Source organism: Choloepus didactylus, chromosome 7, assembly GCF_015220235.1.
Source record: "Choloepus didactylus isolate mChoDid1 chromosome 7, mChoDid1.pri, whole genome shotgun sequence".
In the NCBI taxonomy this organism is placed as follows: Eukaryota; Metazoa; Chordata; class Mammalia; order Pilosa; family Megalonychidae; genus Choloepus; species Choloepus didactylus.
Window position 1 is genome coordinate 148,779,394 of NC_051313.1, and position 20,653 is coordinate 148,800,046.

The following is a 20,653-nucleotide window of genomic DNA, read 5'->3' on the forward strand; positions in this document are numbered from 1 at the left end:
ACCACACCCTTCCACTCCTCTCTTAATTGATGCGTTCAGTATCACTGAAAGCTAATGAGAGCCAGGTACCGGGGAGAGACCCAGTATGCCAGTTTGGATGTATTATGTCCCCAAAAACACAGTGTTCTTTGATGTAATCTTGTGGGGGCAGACTTATTAGTGTTGATTAGTTTGGAATACTTTGATTGAGTGTTTCCATGGAAATGTGACTCAATCAACTGTGGGCAAGACCTTTGATTGGATAATTTTCCATGGAGGTGTTACCCCACCCATTCAGGGTGGGTGTTAATTGGATCACTGGAGTCGTATAAAGGAATTCACAGACAGAAGGACCTCAGTGCAACTGAGTGACATTTTTAAGAGCAGCTTCAACTAAAAGAGGACAAAACACCCCAAGAGCAACATTTTGGAGAATGCCATTTTGAAATGCCAGTTGGGAGTAAGCAGACGCCAGCCATGTGCCTTCCCAGCTAACAGGTTTTCTGGACACCATTGTTCATCCTCCAGTAAAGGTACCCGATTGTTGACGCCTTACCTGGGACAATTTATGGCCTTAAGACTGTAACTTTGTAACCAAATAAACCCTTATAAAAAGCCAATCCATTTCTGGTATTTTGCTTAATGGCAGTATTAGCAAATCAGAACACCCAGGAACAAGGTGCAAACACTGCCTTCACAAAGCTTGCAGTCTAGCTGGGAAGGAGCAAGGAAATGAGCAAATCCAAAGTCTGATGGATGTTACAAAAGGTGAAGTATGGGGACTGTAGATGCTGATGGTAAGGGCGAGGGAAGGCCGCCCTGAGGAAGGGGTATTTATGTTTAAGATTAAATGAGGAGTTGGCTGGTGAATGGGAAGGGAGAGGGGTTCTCCAGGCAGAAGGAATGACATGTGCAAAGCCCTGCATCAGGAAAATGTCCCATGCAAGGAACCAAAGGCAGTCCAGGGTGGCTGGTGGGCATGGATGGAGTGACAGACAGGTGGGGTTTTGTCTTCAGGGCAGTAAAAAACTATTGAAATGTTTAAGCAGGATGAGGTTTGTATTTTTAAAAGGTCACATTATCTGCTGTAGGGGAAACAGATTGGGAAGCATGCTGGGAGGCCAACTTCGGGAGGAAGGGTTTTGGCATTATAATCCAGGCGAGAGACAACGGTGACCTCACCTAGGATGGCGACAGATGGAAAAGAAACTGGAGTCATCATCACTGTGAAGAACTAGCTTTGGCAGGCCCGCTGTTCCCAGGAGGAGGAGAGATGTGGAGAGCTGGGCCCCCACCCCAGCAGACCCACAGACACACGAGGAAGTCTAGCTGAGCCTCCCTGCCAAGTCCAGTTTACATCAATCAAGGCCAGGCAACCCCTGGACACGTGGTAAATAATGAATTGCTGTTTAAGTCACCAACTGTGAGAGTAGTTTGCTATGAAGCAATGACAAACCACTATAGAGAGCTTCTAACATGACTCCTTAATTTATTACTTTTTCAGGGCCACATAGCAAACCAGAGGAGGTAGAGGAACTTGGCCAAAACTGTGGGTCTCCTGGGTAGGACTGTTTCCCGAAATATCTTAGGAGGTGTGATGGTTAGGTTCATGTGTCAACTTGGCCAGGTGATGGTGTCCAGGTGTCTGGTCAAGCAAGCACTGGCCTAACCGTTACTGCAAGGACATTTGTGGCTGGTTAATAAACCAGAAGGCTGGTTTATTAAATCATCAGTGAATTGATTGCATCCATGGCTGATTTACATCTATGATCAACTAAGGGAGTGTCTTCTGCAATGAGAGAATCCAATCATTTGGATTTAATCTAATCAGCTAAAGACGTTTAAGGGAGAAAATAGAAATTTCATGTCGTCTTCAGCCAACCAGCCTCTCCTGGGGCGTTCATTGAAGACTTCATCGGAGTTGCCAGCTCTCTGCCTGCCCTATGGAATTTGGACTTATGCATCCTCACAGTTGAGTGAGACACTCTGATAAAATCTCCTGTTTACAGATATCACCCTTTGGGTCTGTTTCCCTAGAGAACCCTGACTTAAAACAGGAGGACAAGTCATTCCCTTTTGAAGTGAGCACTGGAAGAAAAGTGTCATATATTCTACGGACAGAAGGGCTCCCAAAGCACTGGAACTCATTGGATGTGAGGAGCTGGGGGCGGGAAATGTCTAAGATGAGTCCTGAGTTTCTGGCTTGGGTTCTGAGCCAATGGGGATCCATTAGCTCAGACAGAAAATGAGAGGAAGAAAGCTTTTCTTCTGCAGCTGGGTTCAAACAACTTTAAATTCCAACAGAAGGACTGGGGTCTATGAATTTATCTTTTAGTTCGAAGGGCTAAAAATATGATTATATCAGTTTATTCATTTTACCAAAAAGTCCACTGGAATAAAATAAAAGACCCTTATAAAGAGACTTTACCTGTAGCTTACTGTAGAATAAATATTCTGCTTCCGTTGGTAAAGCCTTTGGTATGTAAAATCATTGACTGGGGGGAGCGGTGGTAGGGAAAATGTGTCCTCTATTCAGCAAAAGGGGACACGGAATTAAAAAAAAAAATGTTGGAAGGAGATTGGCCTAAATATCGACCTCCTGGTTCTAAGACTTAAACTAAAATGCACAATAAAATATCAAGTAAACTAGAAGTAATGAAAATACATTTTATGCCAAAGTGAGCTGCTTTTTTTTCCTCTTAAAAATATTTCACGCAAACTTGTTAATTTGCTTTCTAGATTAAAGGATATCGCAGGCATTTCCTCCATTAAGGAAAACGTCCTCTTTGAAATGGGAACTCTTCTTCTGGACCTACCCACTTCCATGGACAAAGAAATTCCTCGATATATGTGGTCTGAACCCAGATGAACGAATCTCAGCCAAAGCCAACCATAACGACCTGTTTGAAGAATATTTTTAAAAGCCTGGCACGTTAAACTGTGCTGGTGGCTTCATGACAGCAGCCCCCGGTATGATTCCAAAGCCACATGAAGCAACAACATTCTCTGGTCTTTGGGATGGACACATTGGTAAGACCACACAGATTGATGTCAGCCAAACCCATGCAGGGGTTGCCCAGATTACAGGCATCACCACAGCCAACAGATGCCTCATCACTAACCTAGCACTCACCGGTTATTAAAAAGGGGGGGAGGGGCCTACGTGGGACCCGACTCCCAGGGGTGTAAATCTCCCTGGCAATGCAGGATATGACTTCCAGAGATGAACCTGGACCCAGCAACATGGGATTGAAAACATCTTCTTGACCAAAAGGGAGAAGCAAAATGAAACAAAATAAACAAAGTTTCAGTGACTGAGAGATTTCAAATGGAGTTGAGAGGTCACTCTGGTGGACATTCTTATGCACTGTATAGATACCCCTTTTAGGTTTTAATGTATTGGAATAGCTAGAAGTAACACCTGAAACTATCAAACTGCAACCCCGTTGCCTTGACTCTTGAAGATGATTATAGAGCAATGTAGCTTACAAGGGGTGACAGTGTGATTGTGAAAGCCTTGTGGCTTATCCAGTGTATGGATGGATGAGTAGAAAAATGGGGAAAAAAACTAAATGAAAGATAGGGTGGGGGTGGTTGTTTGGGTGTTCTTTTTTGCTTTTATTTTTTATTCTTACTTTTATTTCTGGTATAAGGAAAATGTTCAAAAATAGATTGGGGTGATGAATGCACAAGTATATGATGGTATTGTGAACAGTTGATTGTATACTGTATTAGTTAGGGTTCTCTAGGGAAACAAAATCAATGAGAGGTGTCTATGACTATAAAATTTATAAAAGTGACTCACGCAGCTGTGGGTATGCACAAGTCCAAATTCTGTAGAGCAGTCAGCAAACTGTCAACTCCAAGGAAGATGTCTGATGAACTCCTCAGGAAACGAACCAGCAACTTCAACAAACTCCTCAGGAAATGCTTCACTGGGCAGCCAAAGAAGAAGTGAAGGTCTTCTATCTGTCTCACTTATAAGTCTTCAACTGATTACTTGGATTAAATCCAGCCAATTGCATTCTCTCATTGTGGAAGACGCCCTTTGGTGAGTCATCAGTCACAGCTTCAGTCAGTTGACTGATGATTTAATAAACCAGCCTGTTGGTTTACTAACCAGCCACAAACATCCTCGCAGCAATTGTTAGGCCACTGTTTGCTTGACCAGACAGCTGGGTATTATCACCCAGCCAAGTTGACACATGAACCTAACCATCACATACACCACGGATGATTGTATGGTATGTGAATAATCTCAATAAAACTGAATTTAAAATAAAAAATTAAAATTAAAAAAAAAAACAGGAAAAAAAGTGGGGATCCAGAGAAAAGCTGGAAATTGATAGAGATAGCAATGATTTATGGCATAGCAGCCATTTTTCTAACAGTTTCCACAGAATCTGTATGGACAGTGGCTCAACACAGTTCCAAAAGCAATGGGATCTTCACTTTTCAATCTTTCTGCAGCCCTTAGTAGTACTTCAGGAACAATTAGTGAAAATTGCATCTCATGTTGATATCCATTCGGGAGTAAGATGGACACTGCTGCTTTTGTTCAAGGGCAAAGCTTTAAGTCCAAAGACCCTGAAAAGGCAACCCAGAAAGAGACCTCTAACTGTATGCTATTTACCCAAGGGGATCATTGACACCACAATGGCTCCAGCAAATAAAGTCCTGACGTCTTGAAAATAAGCCACAGGAAATGATTGGCACCTACAGAGCTGGAATTGCATTTGTTGGAGGCCTTCTAAGCTGATTGGTTTCAGACTGAACATAGCTGAGCTGACCAGAGTGTGACCCATGTTAATAGTTAGCTTTTGTGCTGCACCTCCCTAGAGACGAGAGGCTTGCAGTGATTAGCTGGCTCCACAGAAAAATGGAAAACTACTTCCTGTAAATTATCTGCATCTTTTTCCTACTAAAGCAATAAGCTTTCTTAGAAGTTTCATGACACTAGGTAGAAACTTCTCTCTCATCAGCCAGAATATTACTACATTGACATTGTTTGCAGAGTATCATTCAGTTGAACATTGTAAAAACATTTCAATAGAACTTCCTATAAATTGCTTAGTGAGTCCAGGAGAATTCATCTGTTTTAAATAAAGATACAGTTTAGTAATAATATAAAGTTTCTAGGTTTTCAAAGGAGGCTTTCATTTAAGTGTGTATATGGATACACACAGCACATATAGGATATATGATCAAGGCTTGCAATATTATGCTAAATATCTTCTCTAGATTTGCCAAATACACTCTTCCACTCGTTCTGCAAATGCGTAACATATTTAGGATTATTAGTTAGCCAAAATTTAGCATATATTTAAAGATTCAAATCACAGCCCTAGGCCCTCTTGTGCTTCTCTATAATTCAATACACTAAACAGAAGCTTGTCCCAAGGGGGAAACCACATCTCAGTCACTCAGCTAAAAATAAAACATTTCTTAATAAAAAAAATCAGAGGAAGGAAATAAGGTGTGGTGCAAGGTTAGGAATGGTGGAAACAAATTAACTAGCTGGGACAGAAGAACCTGAAAGACCTGTTGAATGTCAATTTCACTAATTGACTTTGTGATTTTGCCAAAGTCACCTCAAAACTGGGCCTTTGCCTCCTCCGTAGGAAAGTGGACAGGCAGATCTCAGGACCCCTAGAGAACTTTCTAGCTCTAAGAGCCTGCAATTCCAGTTAAATCAAAAGGAAAAGGAAGGAAACCATCCTGGAGACCCTCTGAACGTTAGTCTTTGGAGTAATCAGCAAGAACTCTTCAGGATGGGTCTCCGGCATTGGTGGCCTTGTCTTCGGTGGTGTTTGCTCCTCTGTGTGTGGGCCAGAGCTTTCATTCCCAGCCCATGTTCCTCAAGAACCAACATCAGGGGTCTGCATAGGCCCAGGGAACTTCTAGGGAGAAAGTCCTTGGCCCCTCGGATTCCTCATCGGCCCTGCTCCAGCATCTGACCCAGCACACGTGCTTCCAATTTTTTCTGAACTGAAAAGTTCCTGTCCTCTGCAAGCCTCTGACCTTCCTAAAGCCATAACTGGACCCAGCTGGAAAAGAGAGGGGAATTCTATTTCTTGCATACCCAGCCATAACTTTTCCCATACCTAACTACTCAACAGGAACACCATTTAAAAAGGAAGTTCTGAATGTGTCTGGGGAGTTTGGGGTGGGGACATGTGGTGGACCAGCATGAGCCAGGGGTCCCTGCCCCCAAGAAACTTACTTTATTGTTGGGGAGATGAGCCAAACACGTGTAGAACAACTAGCAAATGACAGAAAGTAGACTGGCTATGAGAGACGAGATGAGTGTGAACTGCTAAGACCTCACAGACAGCATTAGGCATGACTAAGCCTGGGGGGATTTGAGGTGTTGAAAAAGGAAAGGAAAATGGAGATCATACTGTTGAAGGATCTTGAAGAGCGGGTGCCAGGTGAGTACACCCAGAAACACGGAGGGAATCCTAGTCATAGAGATATTTATGGAGAAAATAAGGATAAATTGATAAGGTAGTCCCAAGTTATGGAAGACCTAGAAAGTCATTCATTCATTCATCTTCCAGTTCTCTTTCTGGAGGTGAGCTCCCAGGTAAGTAAACTTTTCCAAGCTTCTGTTTCCTCCTCTATACAATGGAGATAATCACACATCTACTTTACGGGGTTGTTGTAAGGATCTTAAATGCATAATTATGAAGTTGTCCCACCATGTTTGACATAGAGTCACTAAGCAAGAACCATTAGCTTCTTTCTGGTTCAGCCTAGAGCTGAGTTGGACACTTAGGGGATATCAAAATGGACCAGACTTGGATTCTTCTGTTAGTTATAGTACACTTGGCACAGTACTTAAGACATGCATGCAGACAATTTTACAAAGTCATTAAAGTTGCCTCAGAGAGGCACAGATAAGATTGGGGCAAAGGGTGAGATTCAGAAGAAAGAGAAATTCCCTCTTCCTGAAGATCACATATGCTAGGCTAAGGAGTCTGAGTTTTATTGGGTGGGAAATGGGAAGTGTTAAGCAAGGGAATGGTTGGTATGAAGCAGAATTGCCACTATTTACATACAAGAGGACTGAGTTCCAGTTGAGAAGAGTGGCAGTGTGGATTGAATAGAGAAAGGAATGAATCCAAAAGGCATTTCCAAGTGCCACAGCTTGATGAGAGATTGGATGCACAGAATAAATAATAGGAAATTCTTTATTCTGTATATCCAAAGATAACTCCAACTTTCAGATCCCAAAAGACTGGCAGGTGATTTGCCCCTTAGTTAAAATAAAAAGATGAAAGGCAAACAATACAACCCCTTGATACAAATGCATGTACACATACATACCTTCACTCCGTTGCTGCATGCCTATATTGCACAGGATTGTGTGTGTGTGTGTGTGTGTGTGTGTGTGTGTGTGTGTGTCTTTTATTTGTAGTGGAGACACTTGGGTGTCTGCCCATCTCATGATAGCCCCTTTTGCATCCCTCACAACGGGGGTAGGAGGTCTTGACAACCCCTTTTTCATCATAATCCTACCCAGCTAATGAGACAGGGATGAACCCTTCACCCAAACTTGGCCAACATTTTTCTCTTAGAAACTTGGAACAAGGAATGGCAGTTTCTATTTCTATCTGGACTGTTTGCTGGAACTCAAGTGACAAAGACGTGGGAGTACAGAACATCTATCTCTATCTCTATCCATCTATCCTGGAGACAGCAAAGAATCTTAGCTGCAAGGAGAGAAGAATGCAACAGTGGAGAACAGAGACAGGACAGAGAGAGATTCCATCCTGGTCCCTGATGGCTTCACACTTCTTGGCTTCCAGGCCCTGGAGAGGACAGCTGCCCTTAGATTTCACATGATAGCCCAATATCCATCCAACCTACTGTTTGCTTAAGCTGGCTGGTTGCTTTCTGTAACTTTCAGTTTGAACCATTGACTAACGCTGTGGTTTACTGAAATATGGAGCCATGTTGAGGCCTTCAAGAAGTCAGTTCACATTCTTTTTTAGAACAGTAAGGTCCCCAGCAAAAAGGGAAGCTAGTCCTAGCGTAGACCCCCAGAAGCAGCCTGGAACTTTGATGACAGGTCCTAAGTAGGAAGAAGAAGGAGTTGACTTCTCCTGTGCAAATATTAAGATGTTAAGATGTCTGGGGCCACACCTTTAGGGATGCAAAAAAGGGCTATCATGAGATGGGCAGACACCCTAAAGTGTCTCTACTACAAATAAAAGACACACAAACCCAAGCAAAATCTCCCTTCCTTCCTACAGATGAAGTCAAAATACATGGTCCTCTCTGTTTGTATTCATTGTAGCAGTATATAGTATATAGCATAATTGTAAAGAAGAGCAAAATGGATTTGGATCGGACTGACCTGGGTTCAAATCCAAACTCAATCTCTTACTCACTGGGCAAAGTACTCAACCTCTCTGAGACTAATACCCATCTCACAGGATTGTGTTGTGGGTCTCTAGGGGGCCAGTAAATAGCATTCTTCTCCCCAAACCAAGTTGTGAACCACTCAAGAAATAAGAAAAGTGAGGGGTCAGTGTGATCAAATGTCATCTTTATAACTGGTAAGAACCTTTATAATTGGATGAACAGTGTTGCTAAGTGTGAAAATCAAAATTGGTTAAGTCAGTCCAAATTGCCAACCGAACCCTTCCCACTCAAGGGAAAGGGGGAATCTGCAAAGCATCCACAGGTAATGGCCTCCTGACTGGTCAAAGAGGAGAGGGGAGAGAGCCATGACCCACCCTCAGAACCTCTGATAGATGAGCTCATCCCATCAGGACATGTGGATTCCAGGCATGGCCCACCAAGCAGGTAACTGTGCAGGAGCGAGGAGTGGGGCAAGAGGCCAGAAGAATGGGAAACCCTTTGGAAACCAGAAGTGGACAACTGATGTTTGTCACCCAACTGAGAGTTGTTGGGATTGAGTGAATAACCCAGGTGAATGGCTTCACATCCTTTGGCCTCTAACCAAAGCTAAATGAGCCATTCTCTCCCCAGCAAGTGAGAGATCTGACAAGTGATAACACAAGAGGTTCTGCCCACCATTGATTCAATGGGTGAGTATGAGGGTGGGTGTGAGATGGGACATGTAACTCCCTCGCTCCACCTCAGTCCACACCACCCTACCAGCAGGATGCATTCACCTCCATGGGCTCGGTGTGACCACAGTACACGCCGTTTCCAGTTTTGACTATTAAAAATAACCCTGCCATAAATATTCTTGTACACGTCTCTTGGTCCACACATTTCTATATCTATGTGGAATTTCTGATCATAGGGCATGTATATATTCTGCCTTAGTAGATACTGCCAAACAAATTTCCAAAGTGACCAGCCCGCTCCACTGGTGATTTTAGACATATTTGCACCTGGGAGCAGGGCTGATGTAAAGGGTGGAGCAGATGGAGCAGGTCCCAGATGAAGAAGCATCCTTGTGTCTTGGGAGGCAGCAGACTTCATCCAGAGACCACCCTGCCCTGCACCATGAGGAAGGATGACTAAGGGAAACTGAGGCAGAGCTCCATGGCCCTCTCATACCAGAGAGCCAAACCTGGGCATCCTGAGTGTCTGTTTCATTGAGGAAAATGGCACTTACATGTGTGGAACTGGCTGGGGTTTTGGAGAAGGAAAGGAGATAGAAGTGGGAGCACAGAACAGGTATCTAAGTGTCTACAGGTGCAGATTGGTGGTGTCCCCAGAAAAGTCTAACTGTGCAGAATGCAAGCTCCGTGAGAGTGATATCTGTCTGTCTGTCTTAATCATTCCATATCCAATGCTATGACCATGCCTGATGTCTGGTAAGAGCTCCACTGAGACTTGCTGAAAGAAGGCACAGATTTTCCATGGGCTTACCAAGGCACACTGGCCACCCTGGGGGGTTTAAGAAGAATCAGTTTTTCCCTCATGGGATTTACAGCATCCTTCCAAGAGAATAAGGAGGTAGAGGCAGATTCTTGGAGGATAGCATGGCAGGCAAAAAGAGAATAAGCCCCCATGGGACTGAAAAGCAGCAGCTCGGAGAAGGTGGTGAATCAGCAGGGGGTGGCCCCAGAAACCAAAATAGTGGTTCCAAAGAATGGATGTTCAACACGCCAAGAGTAAACAAAGAGGAGGCCCTCCCAAAGTAGCTGCGTAAGATGGGCCTGATACTCTCTTTAGGAGCTGTCCTAAGAAACTGCAAGGGATATAAGTCAGAGCAATGTATAGAATGTATGTCATAATAAGATGTATGCATAATATATATCCCATCATGTGAATATCAAGACACAAATGGCAGGTCTTCAGCCCAGTAAACAAGAACAGTTTGGCTAGGTAGCACATTTGGGGCGACTGTCATGCATTCCCCAAATTGGAAAATTCAGTTATTCTTCCTTCATGCAGATGAAGTCAGACCACATTTATCCTCAATGAAATAAGCAGAAACCAACTGGCAGGGGCCAGAGAGAAAAGAGAAAGATGCTGAGAACCAACTGGATACTTCGCACTTCACAAATCATTTCCCTCTTGGCTCACAGCAATTAATTAGGCAGGAATTACTGCCCCATTTTGCAAGGGTGGAAATACATACTCGCTAGGGTAAGGGGCTCGTTGGAAAGTGGGCAGCCAGCCAGGGATGGCGCTCGTGTCCATTCTGGGTCTGGTTGACCTGATCTGTGCATCTTCCACGTCATGCCACCTGCCCCTGGCAGCAAGGAGAAACTGCTTCACCCGCAGAGTGCCTGGCCAAGCTTTAGACACTTCTCAATGACAGGCTTTTTTAAAAGGTTCTGTTTAAATTATTATTGTTGTTGTTGTTATTGTACCTTTTTACTTTGAACTAGTTTAGGACCCAGGAAATTGCAAACATGCAGAGTTCTCATGTACCCTTCACCCACCTTTCCCCCCTGAATACATCTTATTATACAAACACAGTACATTGTCAAAACTAGAAAATCAACACTGGTACAATACTCAGGGTTTCTCAACATTTTGGGTCAGATAATTCTTTGCAGTGGGGGGGCTGCCCTGAGCATTGCAGGATGTTTAGCAGTACCTCTTGTCTCCACCCATTAGATGCCACTAGCACTGCTCCCCTCCCCACGCCAGATGTGACAATGCAAAATGTCTCAACCTCAATGACAGCTTTAAAGTTCCAAAGAAATCATAAACTTGCTTTCAGTTCTTTATTCAAATCAGGGCTTTGGGTTCAGCAATTTTAGGCATCACACTTACAGAAAAAGAACCATACAGAAGAGTGGCAAACAAGAAAGTGCAAGAAAACAAAATAAAACAAAACAAAACATCCCAGAATTGAAAAGACACTTTCAAACCACAAAGATGTAACAAAGCTTGTAAAAGTCAAGGAGAAGCATCAGGGCTGGGTTTTGACTACAGCAGCTCTCAGTTTAAATAAACATTGTCAAAAACCACATTCACAGAAATCTGCTATTCATCCCAAACATCCCACTGGGCACATTTCTCAAGCAAGTCTTAAAATGGAAGTTAATAAGGTTATTTTCTTTCACAGTATTGGAAGGAACTGTGTAAAATTCCAACTAATCACATAAAAATATACTATCCAAAATAGAGTCCTGGCTCAACTGATAAAGGCATGCTTGGCTCCATTCGGTTTCAGTTGAAGAGGACAGACGCTGTGTCAACAAAACGAGGTAGTCACCTCTGTCCAGCGCTTAGATCCCCCTTCACCCCCAGGCAGGGCCTGGGACCTCATCAACGCCCATCGGCAAGTCAAAGCAGACCCTCCACAGGCAGTAACCCTAGAAAGCTCTAGGAAACTTCAGATTCCAGGCATGCACCTGGTGACGCTAAATTCCATTTTCAAACCCTGGAGAAGTGACTCGGGCATTCATGTGAAATTACGATCCTGGTTGACCTTAATAGTACAGGGTTCCGGGCTCACACTAGGAGGTCACACTTGGACGTGTTACTCACAGAGGGAGCCAGTGCACATGAAATGCAGTCTCCCTGCCCTCCATTCCCTCCCATTGAATAATCGTACACAGGCATCCACCATTGCCTCTCAGGCCCGTGTCTACAAAGAATGTTGCCAAATGTTCTAGAAAGCCTTGGCTCTAACATAGTCATCTGGATAGTGCAAGCTCCATTTGTAAGGTCCACTCTTTCTTTGCTTCTCAACCAGTGGACGTGGCAGAGGCAAAAGTGAAGATCACAAAGCCTCCACTCTCACTGCCCAGGCAGGGAGACCCTAGCAGGCTTTTATCCACTCCATTTGCTCACAGACCAGCTCTAGATGTGGGTGTTCTGGATATGGGAGTTCTAGATCGGGCACTACAGCCAGCCTGGGGCAGCCCCTGGCTTCCAGAACTCAACGTCTTTACGATCCACTTTGACGGTGTTATTTCCTGCTGCGAGAAAAACCAGTCTCTCAAGGTTCATTGTGCCAATACATAAATTCATTTTTAAATGAGTTTTTGGTAAACAGCAAAGTCCAAAATAACACCAGAAGCAACATCCATTCCGATTTTTAAGGCAAAGGGGTTCACAGACTTTTCTAAGTTTGTTTTTTTCCAGAAAAGCCTATTGTATATTTCATTGTTAAGCAGTTGTCTGCAATTTAATAAATTTGTATTTATAGATGTTCCAGGGACCTTGAAACGCAACTGGATTTATAATTTTAAAACCCCAATATAGCAACTATAACCCCACCAGTCTTGGGGTAAGCACTTAAATCATGACATGGGCTGATTAGGCTTTTGTGTTTTCTGGCTGTAAAAAAATATATATCAAAACCAACATGCCTGAAGTTTTTATTAAATCCTAACAGCTCTTTAACCAGACTGAAGGAAACACACAAATGGAACAGTCTGGCAGATTTAAAGTGGTTCTGAATATAAATCCATCACATTTCTTTTTAAATAACGCAAAACCTAAGAAAAACCTAATTCTGACCACGGAATAGTAACCTCTTTCACCTACATAGGGTATGAAAACTTGCCACTTCATCTGCAAGAGAGCAGCCTCCTGAAAACAAAGGTCCCTCCTAAGAGCAGTGAAAGGTGGCCCTTCTCAAAGTCTATTTGTCTCCCATGAGCATGAAATTCTCATCCGCTTTAATGGATGCTTGCTTCCCCAACATCACACACGTGTAGCTATTTGTAGAAAAGCCATCCGCAGGATGTGCTCAGGAATTTATTAACTTGGAGCGCCAATGTTCAAGTTCCATTCCAGAAATTCTCCAGCCTTGACTCCTTTTTAATTCAGATTTTCAAACCACTTTTTCCATTTCAGCACACGTTCAGATGCTGTTTGCCCTTCTTGGGAAATGACGTCAGGTTAACAAGCCTCAAAGGACAGGAGCTGAGCATTAGCAATAAAATAAGTGGGCTGAGTAAATGCAATTGGGGGAAAATATGCTGGTCCAATTTCTTAAACTCTCTGTAATTACTCTAAAATATCTTTGTTTTACAGAGATGTTTGTATACAGGTAGATTTCCCAGATGAACTGGCTCCAAACTCATTACTACAACAAATTTCTATTTTATTAGTCTCACTAGGCAAATCTCAGTAGCGCATTTTAAAATAAGCCCTTGATCTCTGCATCTCAAAAATCTACTTTTAGCTGAAATGTGGCTCTGTTCTTTCTTGCAAAAATATGCCTGCCCACAGACTGCCAAGGTCAAAGAATTAAACTCCACAAATAACAAAGTTTTCCTAAAAGAGTCAAAGGAGTTGAAATCGTAATGAGCCTGAAGTTAGCAAGTGTAGCTTCACCAACCAACTCTTGGAGGATTAAACGATCTTGAGAGGTGAATTGTCACAGTCTCCCCTGATCAAGTAAAGGGAAAGCAGCATGAAAACAGTGTCCATTTGTGGAATATGTCCATTGCACAGAAAGGGAAACCAGAGTCAACCTCTCTGTGGGCTTCCAGGCACCTGCTCACGTGTCTACACGTGGCTACAAGGTGGCCAAGACCGCTTGGCAGGAAGGACGGGAAGGTCACTGGGACGGCCCAGGATTGTCAGGTGCTCCCCCAACCCCCAACTCCCAGCCCCTTACCTTGGTAACAACAAACAGCCCATTCCTGATCCCCAGGAGACCCTCTGGCCCAAGCATCCTGGGACTCAGCTGGGCAAAGGGTGGACTGCAGGCTGCTCGTGGTTCATCTGTGTTGCTTGTCAAATTACCCCATGCTGCGGCACTGATCTTTTCAACCTACAAACCCGTGTCCTGATGCATGCAATCAAAAATGCACGTTTGATTCAGCACCATGATTCCACTAAAAAGCAGAAAATCGAACTTCTTCCATACGACTGTCACTTGCACTGCTGACAAATAACTGACGATGCTGATGACAGTCCCCCAGGTGGCTATAAGCCATGAAGCTCTTAAAGATAGAAACATGCAACTGAGTCAGGGAGCAAGAGTTAGAGAGCAGAGCTATGGAAAACTTGTGAAAGGCTGTATTAAGAGTAGTTAAACACTGACACTCCAAAAATGAAATGAGCAAGGAGGCTTTGCTTCCGTATGTTTTGACCTCTCATGGAAAACTGTCTCAAGGACCAGTGTTTCCAGGGAAGTCCTCACCCCCTGGCACAGGCCAGATCGGAGCACAAGGAGGAGAGGGGATGGTCAGGGCTGTCCAGAAGGACAGAATTCCCCTGGAATTACACTCAAGATCCATTGATAATGACAACTGCCCCATTCCCAGTGGCCATGGCGAGGCCGTCTGAGCTGTGGCCCCTGCTGTGGGTGGACAGAGCATGTCTCCAAAGCTCAGTGGGCGTCCCAGAATCCAGCGTTCACTCCTGGGGCAGGATCCCTAGTTTGGTCTTGGAACCAGCTGGCCACCTTGCCTCAGAAACCTGAGAGATATGAAGGGAAATTCTGTTCCATACAAACATCTACCGCATTTCCAGCCTCTGCTTCTGAAACTCTTAGAGTTAGAGACAGGCATTTCACTCAACATTCCCTGACTCAATGGTCCACAGACCTACCTGCTCATAAGGAAAAAACAACAATCTCTCACTGGCAGAGGGCAGAGTCATTAAATGAGCCAAGTACAACTTAGTTTTTAATCATTAGAGTTAGGAAAGGTTTTCAAGCTATTACGTTTTCAAGCAGAGTGACTTACACTCCAGTTGAGGGAAATATTGTTGCAAAAAAGCAATGGCTGCATTACTGGAATTTTGCTTTGGGGTATGTGTGCATGTGTATGTTTTAATTCCTTTCAGGAAATACACTCAAGTACTTCCTAATGCCTTTCAAACTAAATTCCTTTGAATTAACTTTTCAAAAAACTTATAAATAAAACCTGTTTTAACGTCTTTACATTTCATTACAAAATATTTGCTGTTAGTCTACAATGGAAAATTGGCACTTTATAAAATAAAATTGACAATTAAAAGAGTCAATTCTAGTAGTTGAAAGGCTATAATTGTTTGCAGAAAGACTAGGCTATTCAAAAAATTCTACAAAATCCTGCATCTTCAAAAAGCAATTCTGCAAGATTTAGGGGAGAATAAAGCTGGATTTCCTTGCCAACAAGCTATGTTTGATATTCACTTTACTATGAAATATTTTTAAAATTAATTTTTGAATTCCAAAATAGTTTTTAAATTCAACAATGGTTTTTAATAACAGAAAATCTGTACACACCTCCTAAAATCCATGTATTATCTATTTCATTCTAGATTTCGTGGGTTATCATTTGAAAGGATACTAGATGAGAAGAGCTCTCATTTGATCATGATATTGGACTTACTTAAATTTCATCCTAATTTAGATTTTAAATAATCTAAAATAATTCATCATTATCATATAAAACAGCTTTTCCCAAATTGTGGTACAGGCTATCTATAATAAAATATCTTTTGATATTTTTCAGCTAAAATGTATTTATAAATACATAAGAAAAATATAAAACATTTAAGCAGGTGTGGTTATAATATACAATTATGCACTTTAAAGAAAGGGTATACTAGCCCTAAGAATACCTAGAAGCTGCACAAAAATGCTTGGTTCTTTTTGTATTTAATAGCAGAAAAATGACTGAAAGCTAGTAACTGGTTAATTTTTATTGTCAAAGTTTTTTAAGCACACATGAATTAAATATTATATCATTGATGTGGCCATTTTTTGAAGTCTGCTTTACTCCAAGTGTAAATTATGACTCACTAACCTCCTGGTAGTTTTTCTGAGGGAAATTATTAGTAATCTAGTTAATAAAAATATTATTTTACTTTTAAATTTTGCATAGTCACATAACTTGGGAAAGCACCACCACTGTCAACAGGGATGTCTCCAATGAAAGTTAAAACTACATATTTCTATTACTTAAGATGCCGCATTTTGAGGCATGGAAATATCTAAGCATTTTTTTTAGTTTAATGGAAATTCAGATATGGACTATATCTCAGATGATTTGCTACTATTTCTTACATGAAATAAGGTAGCAGGTGGAATCCCCTCCCCAATACAGTAATAACTGCACAAATGGTGGCCTCACTACTAATTCTAACCAAGATTAACTGAGGATTACCTAAACAGTTTAAAAATATTACCCAAAAGAGGTTTATTTCAAGTGGCAAAATTCACTTTAAAGTTTAACCTGTGTTGATAGTTCGCTGCTTTTAAGCATAACTCTCAGCATAAAGTATTTTTAAAAGTAGTACTTTTCTAGACTGGGGTTGGCAAACTTTCATTGAAAGGCCAGAAAATAAATGTTTTCGGCTTTGCGGGGCCATACCATCCATGGCTGCCGCAGCTACTCAACTCCACATTGTGGCAGGAAAGCAGCCTTGCACAATAGCAAAGCAAATCCACTGGCTGTCTTCCAACTTTATTTATGGACCCAAATTTATATTTCATATAACCTTCACATGTCACGAAATAATATTCTTTTGACTTTTTTGAAAAAACATTCTGTAAAAAAATTCTTAGTGCACAAAAATGGGCTGTAGGTGGAGTGCAGCCGATGGACTAAGTTTGCAGACCCCTGGAGGGGTCCCCCAGTGAAAATCACCCCTCCTAAAGACTACCATTCCAAAAGGAATTGATGGTGCTAGCAAGATAGGAATATTTAAAAAGGGAGGGGGGAGGGAGGAAGGAAGGAGGGAAGAAAGGAAGGAAAGTTACCAAAGAATGGCCAAGTTGTGAAGAAATCAGGCTCACCCAAGATGCTCCAACCCCTCCATCCGTAGCCACATCATCCTGGCTTCACAGCCAACAGCAGTGAGTGATCCCTCACTGGTGATCCTCAGTGTACACGTGGCCTAACCGGTACTGAGCACTGGCTGGGCATCCTTCTACATCATCATCATCAACATCACAAGCTATAGCTCAGAGTTGCAGGCTTGGAGTCCCCGGACAGAGCTCAGGCTCTCTGCGGGCTATAAGGGCCTGGGGACGTCTAGCAGCTGCTCTGTGCTTGGGCTACACAGGGGAGAGGGAGCATGAGGCCGCCTAGAAACAGTTCTTAGTGCTGGCAGCCAAGGCCAACGGGTTACAATGGCCTTTCAGTTCACCCATCATCTTATTTGGGGGCAGAGTCTTTCTACAAAACTTCAAAAAAAAAAAAAAAATTTGTTGCTCAGTGGGGGAAATCCAGGCCCTTCCTCACCAGAGAGGAAGACTCGGTGAAGGGACATTTGGAAATACTGACAATTGTTACAGTGCATGCGTCATCTGCTGGCAAAGTCAACAGTCTCAAGGCCCCCAAAGGCACGACAGTCAAACTATAAAGTACAGCTTAAAAGAGCGGGCAAGTGGCCTCTACGTTTTTTAAGTGCATTTGTACACAAAGGCAAAAGTTAGGTAAATAACGTTAAGTCTGGGCAAATACGAGAAGAACAGGGCGGCCTGCTGCTCCCCGGCCCCACTCCCACCCGGTTTTCTCTGAGAAATAGGCTTGGGTGCAAGGGCCTGCGTCGCAGCCTCTCAGCCCCGCGTCTCCCTTTGCGCTAGGACGCCCGGGATCGGCAAGCCCTGTCCTTTCCCAGGGGTCTCCAGCCCGCAGCCAGGGCTGAACCACGACATCTACAGGTGATACAAAGGCCGAAGTCCCTGTTTGTAGCCGCGCTCAGGTGTCAGTTGCCTTTCTCCCGGAGAAAGCGACTTCTGGGGCCTTGGGGTTTTCTCCCCATTCTGACGGGGATGAAGGAGGGGTGTGGATTCTAGAAGTTCCCTAGGTAGCCCCAACCGAGGAGCAGGCTGAGGCTGGCGAGGTTTGCAGCTTTGCCAGGCTCTGTGCCGTGGGAAGTTCGGGCTCCCTTTCCCCCCACGCTCCCCTCGATCCACCGACGGCACAGTCCGCCAGGGGCCAGAGTTCAACCACGGGTCCCTAGCAAATCACCAGGGAGACACGAGCGGTCCCGGGGTTGTTGAGCTCCCGCACTGCTTGGCGCCTGCTCACGGCCCCGAAGCGCTCTCCAGGAGGGCGCGGGCTATGGAAAGGCCGGGCCTCTAGGCTCAGAGCGCGTCCGTGGGGCGCGCGGGACGCAGCGTGTAGTTGGCGCCCGCGTTGTTGTCCCAGTACTCTCCCTGAGCGCACTGGTAGCGGACGGCGAAGTGGATGGTGACGCCCTGCCCATCCATGTCCTCGTCCTCCGTGGGCTGCAGGCCCGGAGGCAAGCACAGTGAGAAGTGGAAGCGCTCAGCGCCCGGCTCCTCTGAGGAACCACCAGACCCCGGTACCCCCGAGGGGACCTCTGGCGGGGGCAGCTCGGCGGGCTCGGGTTGCAGCTCAGCGGGCACGTCCAGGAAGGAGCGCCACTCGGTGAAGGTGTAGCGCACCGTCACGGACCTGGGCCCCGGGCAGCCGAGCACCCGGCCGGAGCCGGTCACCTCCACACCCGAGGGCGCCGCGCAGTCCACGCGCTCCAGGCACACGCGCTGCTGCCGCAGGCGCTCGGCTGCCGCGCCGGGGCCCGGGAGCTGGAAGAGTGGCCGCAGCCGGGGCGCCGCGGGGAGCGGCATGGGGAGGGGCGCGGCCGCGACCAGCAGCCCACCGAGCTGCTCCAGGTCCGCGGCGCGCATGGGGAAGCTGCGCAGGCGGGAGAGCACGGCGGGTGGCACCTGCGGTTCCTCGGCCTGGCTAAAGTGCCTCACGCTAGCCAGGCGCAGCCCCAGCGCGTCAGCGAATTGCACCCGCTTCTTGCACTTGGGGCAGCAGCCGCCGGGGTCGTGCGGCTCGTCCTCACGCGACGCTCCCAAACCCAGGGCCTGCTGCTGCTGCCGCTGCAGGAACTTGGCCGCCTGCAGGATGGGATCCACGGGCAGCGAGAAGGAGCGCGCCCGGCGCCGGCACTCCACCAGCTCCTCCTGCTCGCAGAGGGAGGCCTCGTCCTGCAGGGACAAGGGGCTGACCGCGCGCTGGGCGTCGGGGTCCAGGGCCTCGGAGGCGCCCCCGCGGTCCTCGCCACTCTCCAGGCACAGGATCGCCGGGGCGGGGAGCTCCTCGGCCGCGGGGGCGTCTCTGAAGGGTGCAGGTCCCAGAGCCTCCAAACTCATTAGCTTCGCCTCCGGGGCTTCCATGATGCCGTCGGGCCCGGGCTGGTCCGCTTTGCGTGTCTTGGCTCAAGATCCTCGGGAGACTTAACGCGTCCTCAGAGGTAAGCGGAGCCTCCACCTCGCGCGAAACTCCTGGCCGGATCCTGCCCGGGGCCTTGGAGGAGACTGCGGCGCCACTGGGAGTCTCCAGCTTTTAGCGGCCGCTGCTCCGAGACAGGGTGGGGCCCGGGGAGGGGCTGGGTGGGAGGTGCAGAGGCCCTCGGCCACCTGGGGCTGCTGGCCCAGCGCGGATCGCGGGGCGCCAAGTAGCGAGCAAGCAGGTTTCCTTGAGTGTGCGCGCGCCAAGTGGGCGAGCCCTTTTGCAGGCCGCGGTCTCCCCTCTGCGCCACCCCCGGCAGGAGCGGCGTCTATCCGCCTCCCCGAGCGCCTCGGGGGTTGGCACGGGCCGCACCAGGGTCTTCTCGCGGAGCGGAGCGCAGTCCGCTCTCTGCGGTTGGAGTTGGCTCCCTAGAGCCCAGCGGGTCTGCCCTCCAGAGGGTCGCAGAATAGTCTCCTCCCTGCAGTCGCGTCGGCCAAAGGAGTTCCCGGGGCGGGAGTGGAGTTGACAAACACACAGAAAACTCCTCCATAGAAGCTCTCAGCCTAGAGAGGAATCCCTCCTCTTCTTATTCCTTCCTTCCCCAAACTTCTGGGACCCCGAAGCCAACCTCGCCCGGAAACCGGACACGCCCCAGCGCACTCGGCTCTCGGCGGTTCCCAAAACCCGGAGGCCGGAGCAGCCGACCCCACCCGCCAAGTGGCGGCGCGGGTGGGCTTGACCAACTTTGGCCCGGGAAGGCGCGGGGGACGCGCCCGGGAAGGCGGGCACTGGGACGTAAGCAGCCGGAGGACATTCGCCCCAGGCCCGCGCGCACGTACCACCTCCCCGCCCCGCCTCGCTGCGGAACAGACATTCACCTCCTCCTCCCCGGCGCCCGCAGACCCGGCGGCCCAGCTCCCCACGAATCTTCCTGGGCCACCGGGAGCCCCGGGGGGGCCTGGCGCTGGCGGGGCGTTGGCTACCCCAGCTACGCCTCCCGAGGGTCCAAAGCCAGAACTACAGGCCGCGAAGGGGGGATTCTGTCACAGTAACTAAGGAATCCGGCGCGGGGGCTTCCAAGAAATGTGTTTGTTTCTTTGTTTGTTTTAATTACCTTGATTTTT

General features: G+C 46.3%; 1 protein-coding gene across 2 annotated transcripts in view; it reads right to left on the reverse strand.

The window, feature by feature from the left end:
- PPP1R3G (protein phosphatase 1 regulatory subunit 3G) overlaps positions 1–20,335 on the reverse strand; it is a 64,147-nt gene extending 43,812 nt beyond the window's left edge. The window contains exon 1 of one of the 2 annotated variants that reach the window (XR_005218046.1): positions 17,078–20,335. Coding sequence is in view for 1 of the 2 variants with exons in the window: in XM_037844229.1 (XP_037700157.1) it covers positions 18,410–19,474 (1,065 nt within the window). In the remaining variant the exon portion in view is untranslated. Of the gene's footprint in view, positions 1–11,125 lie in introns of those variants that run through there. The other variant, XM_037844229.1, reaches the window with a different exon arrangement.
- Positions 20,336–20,653: the final 318 nt, after the last annotated feature.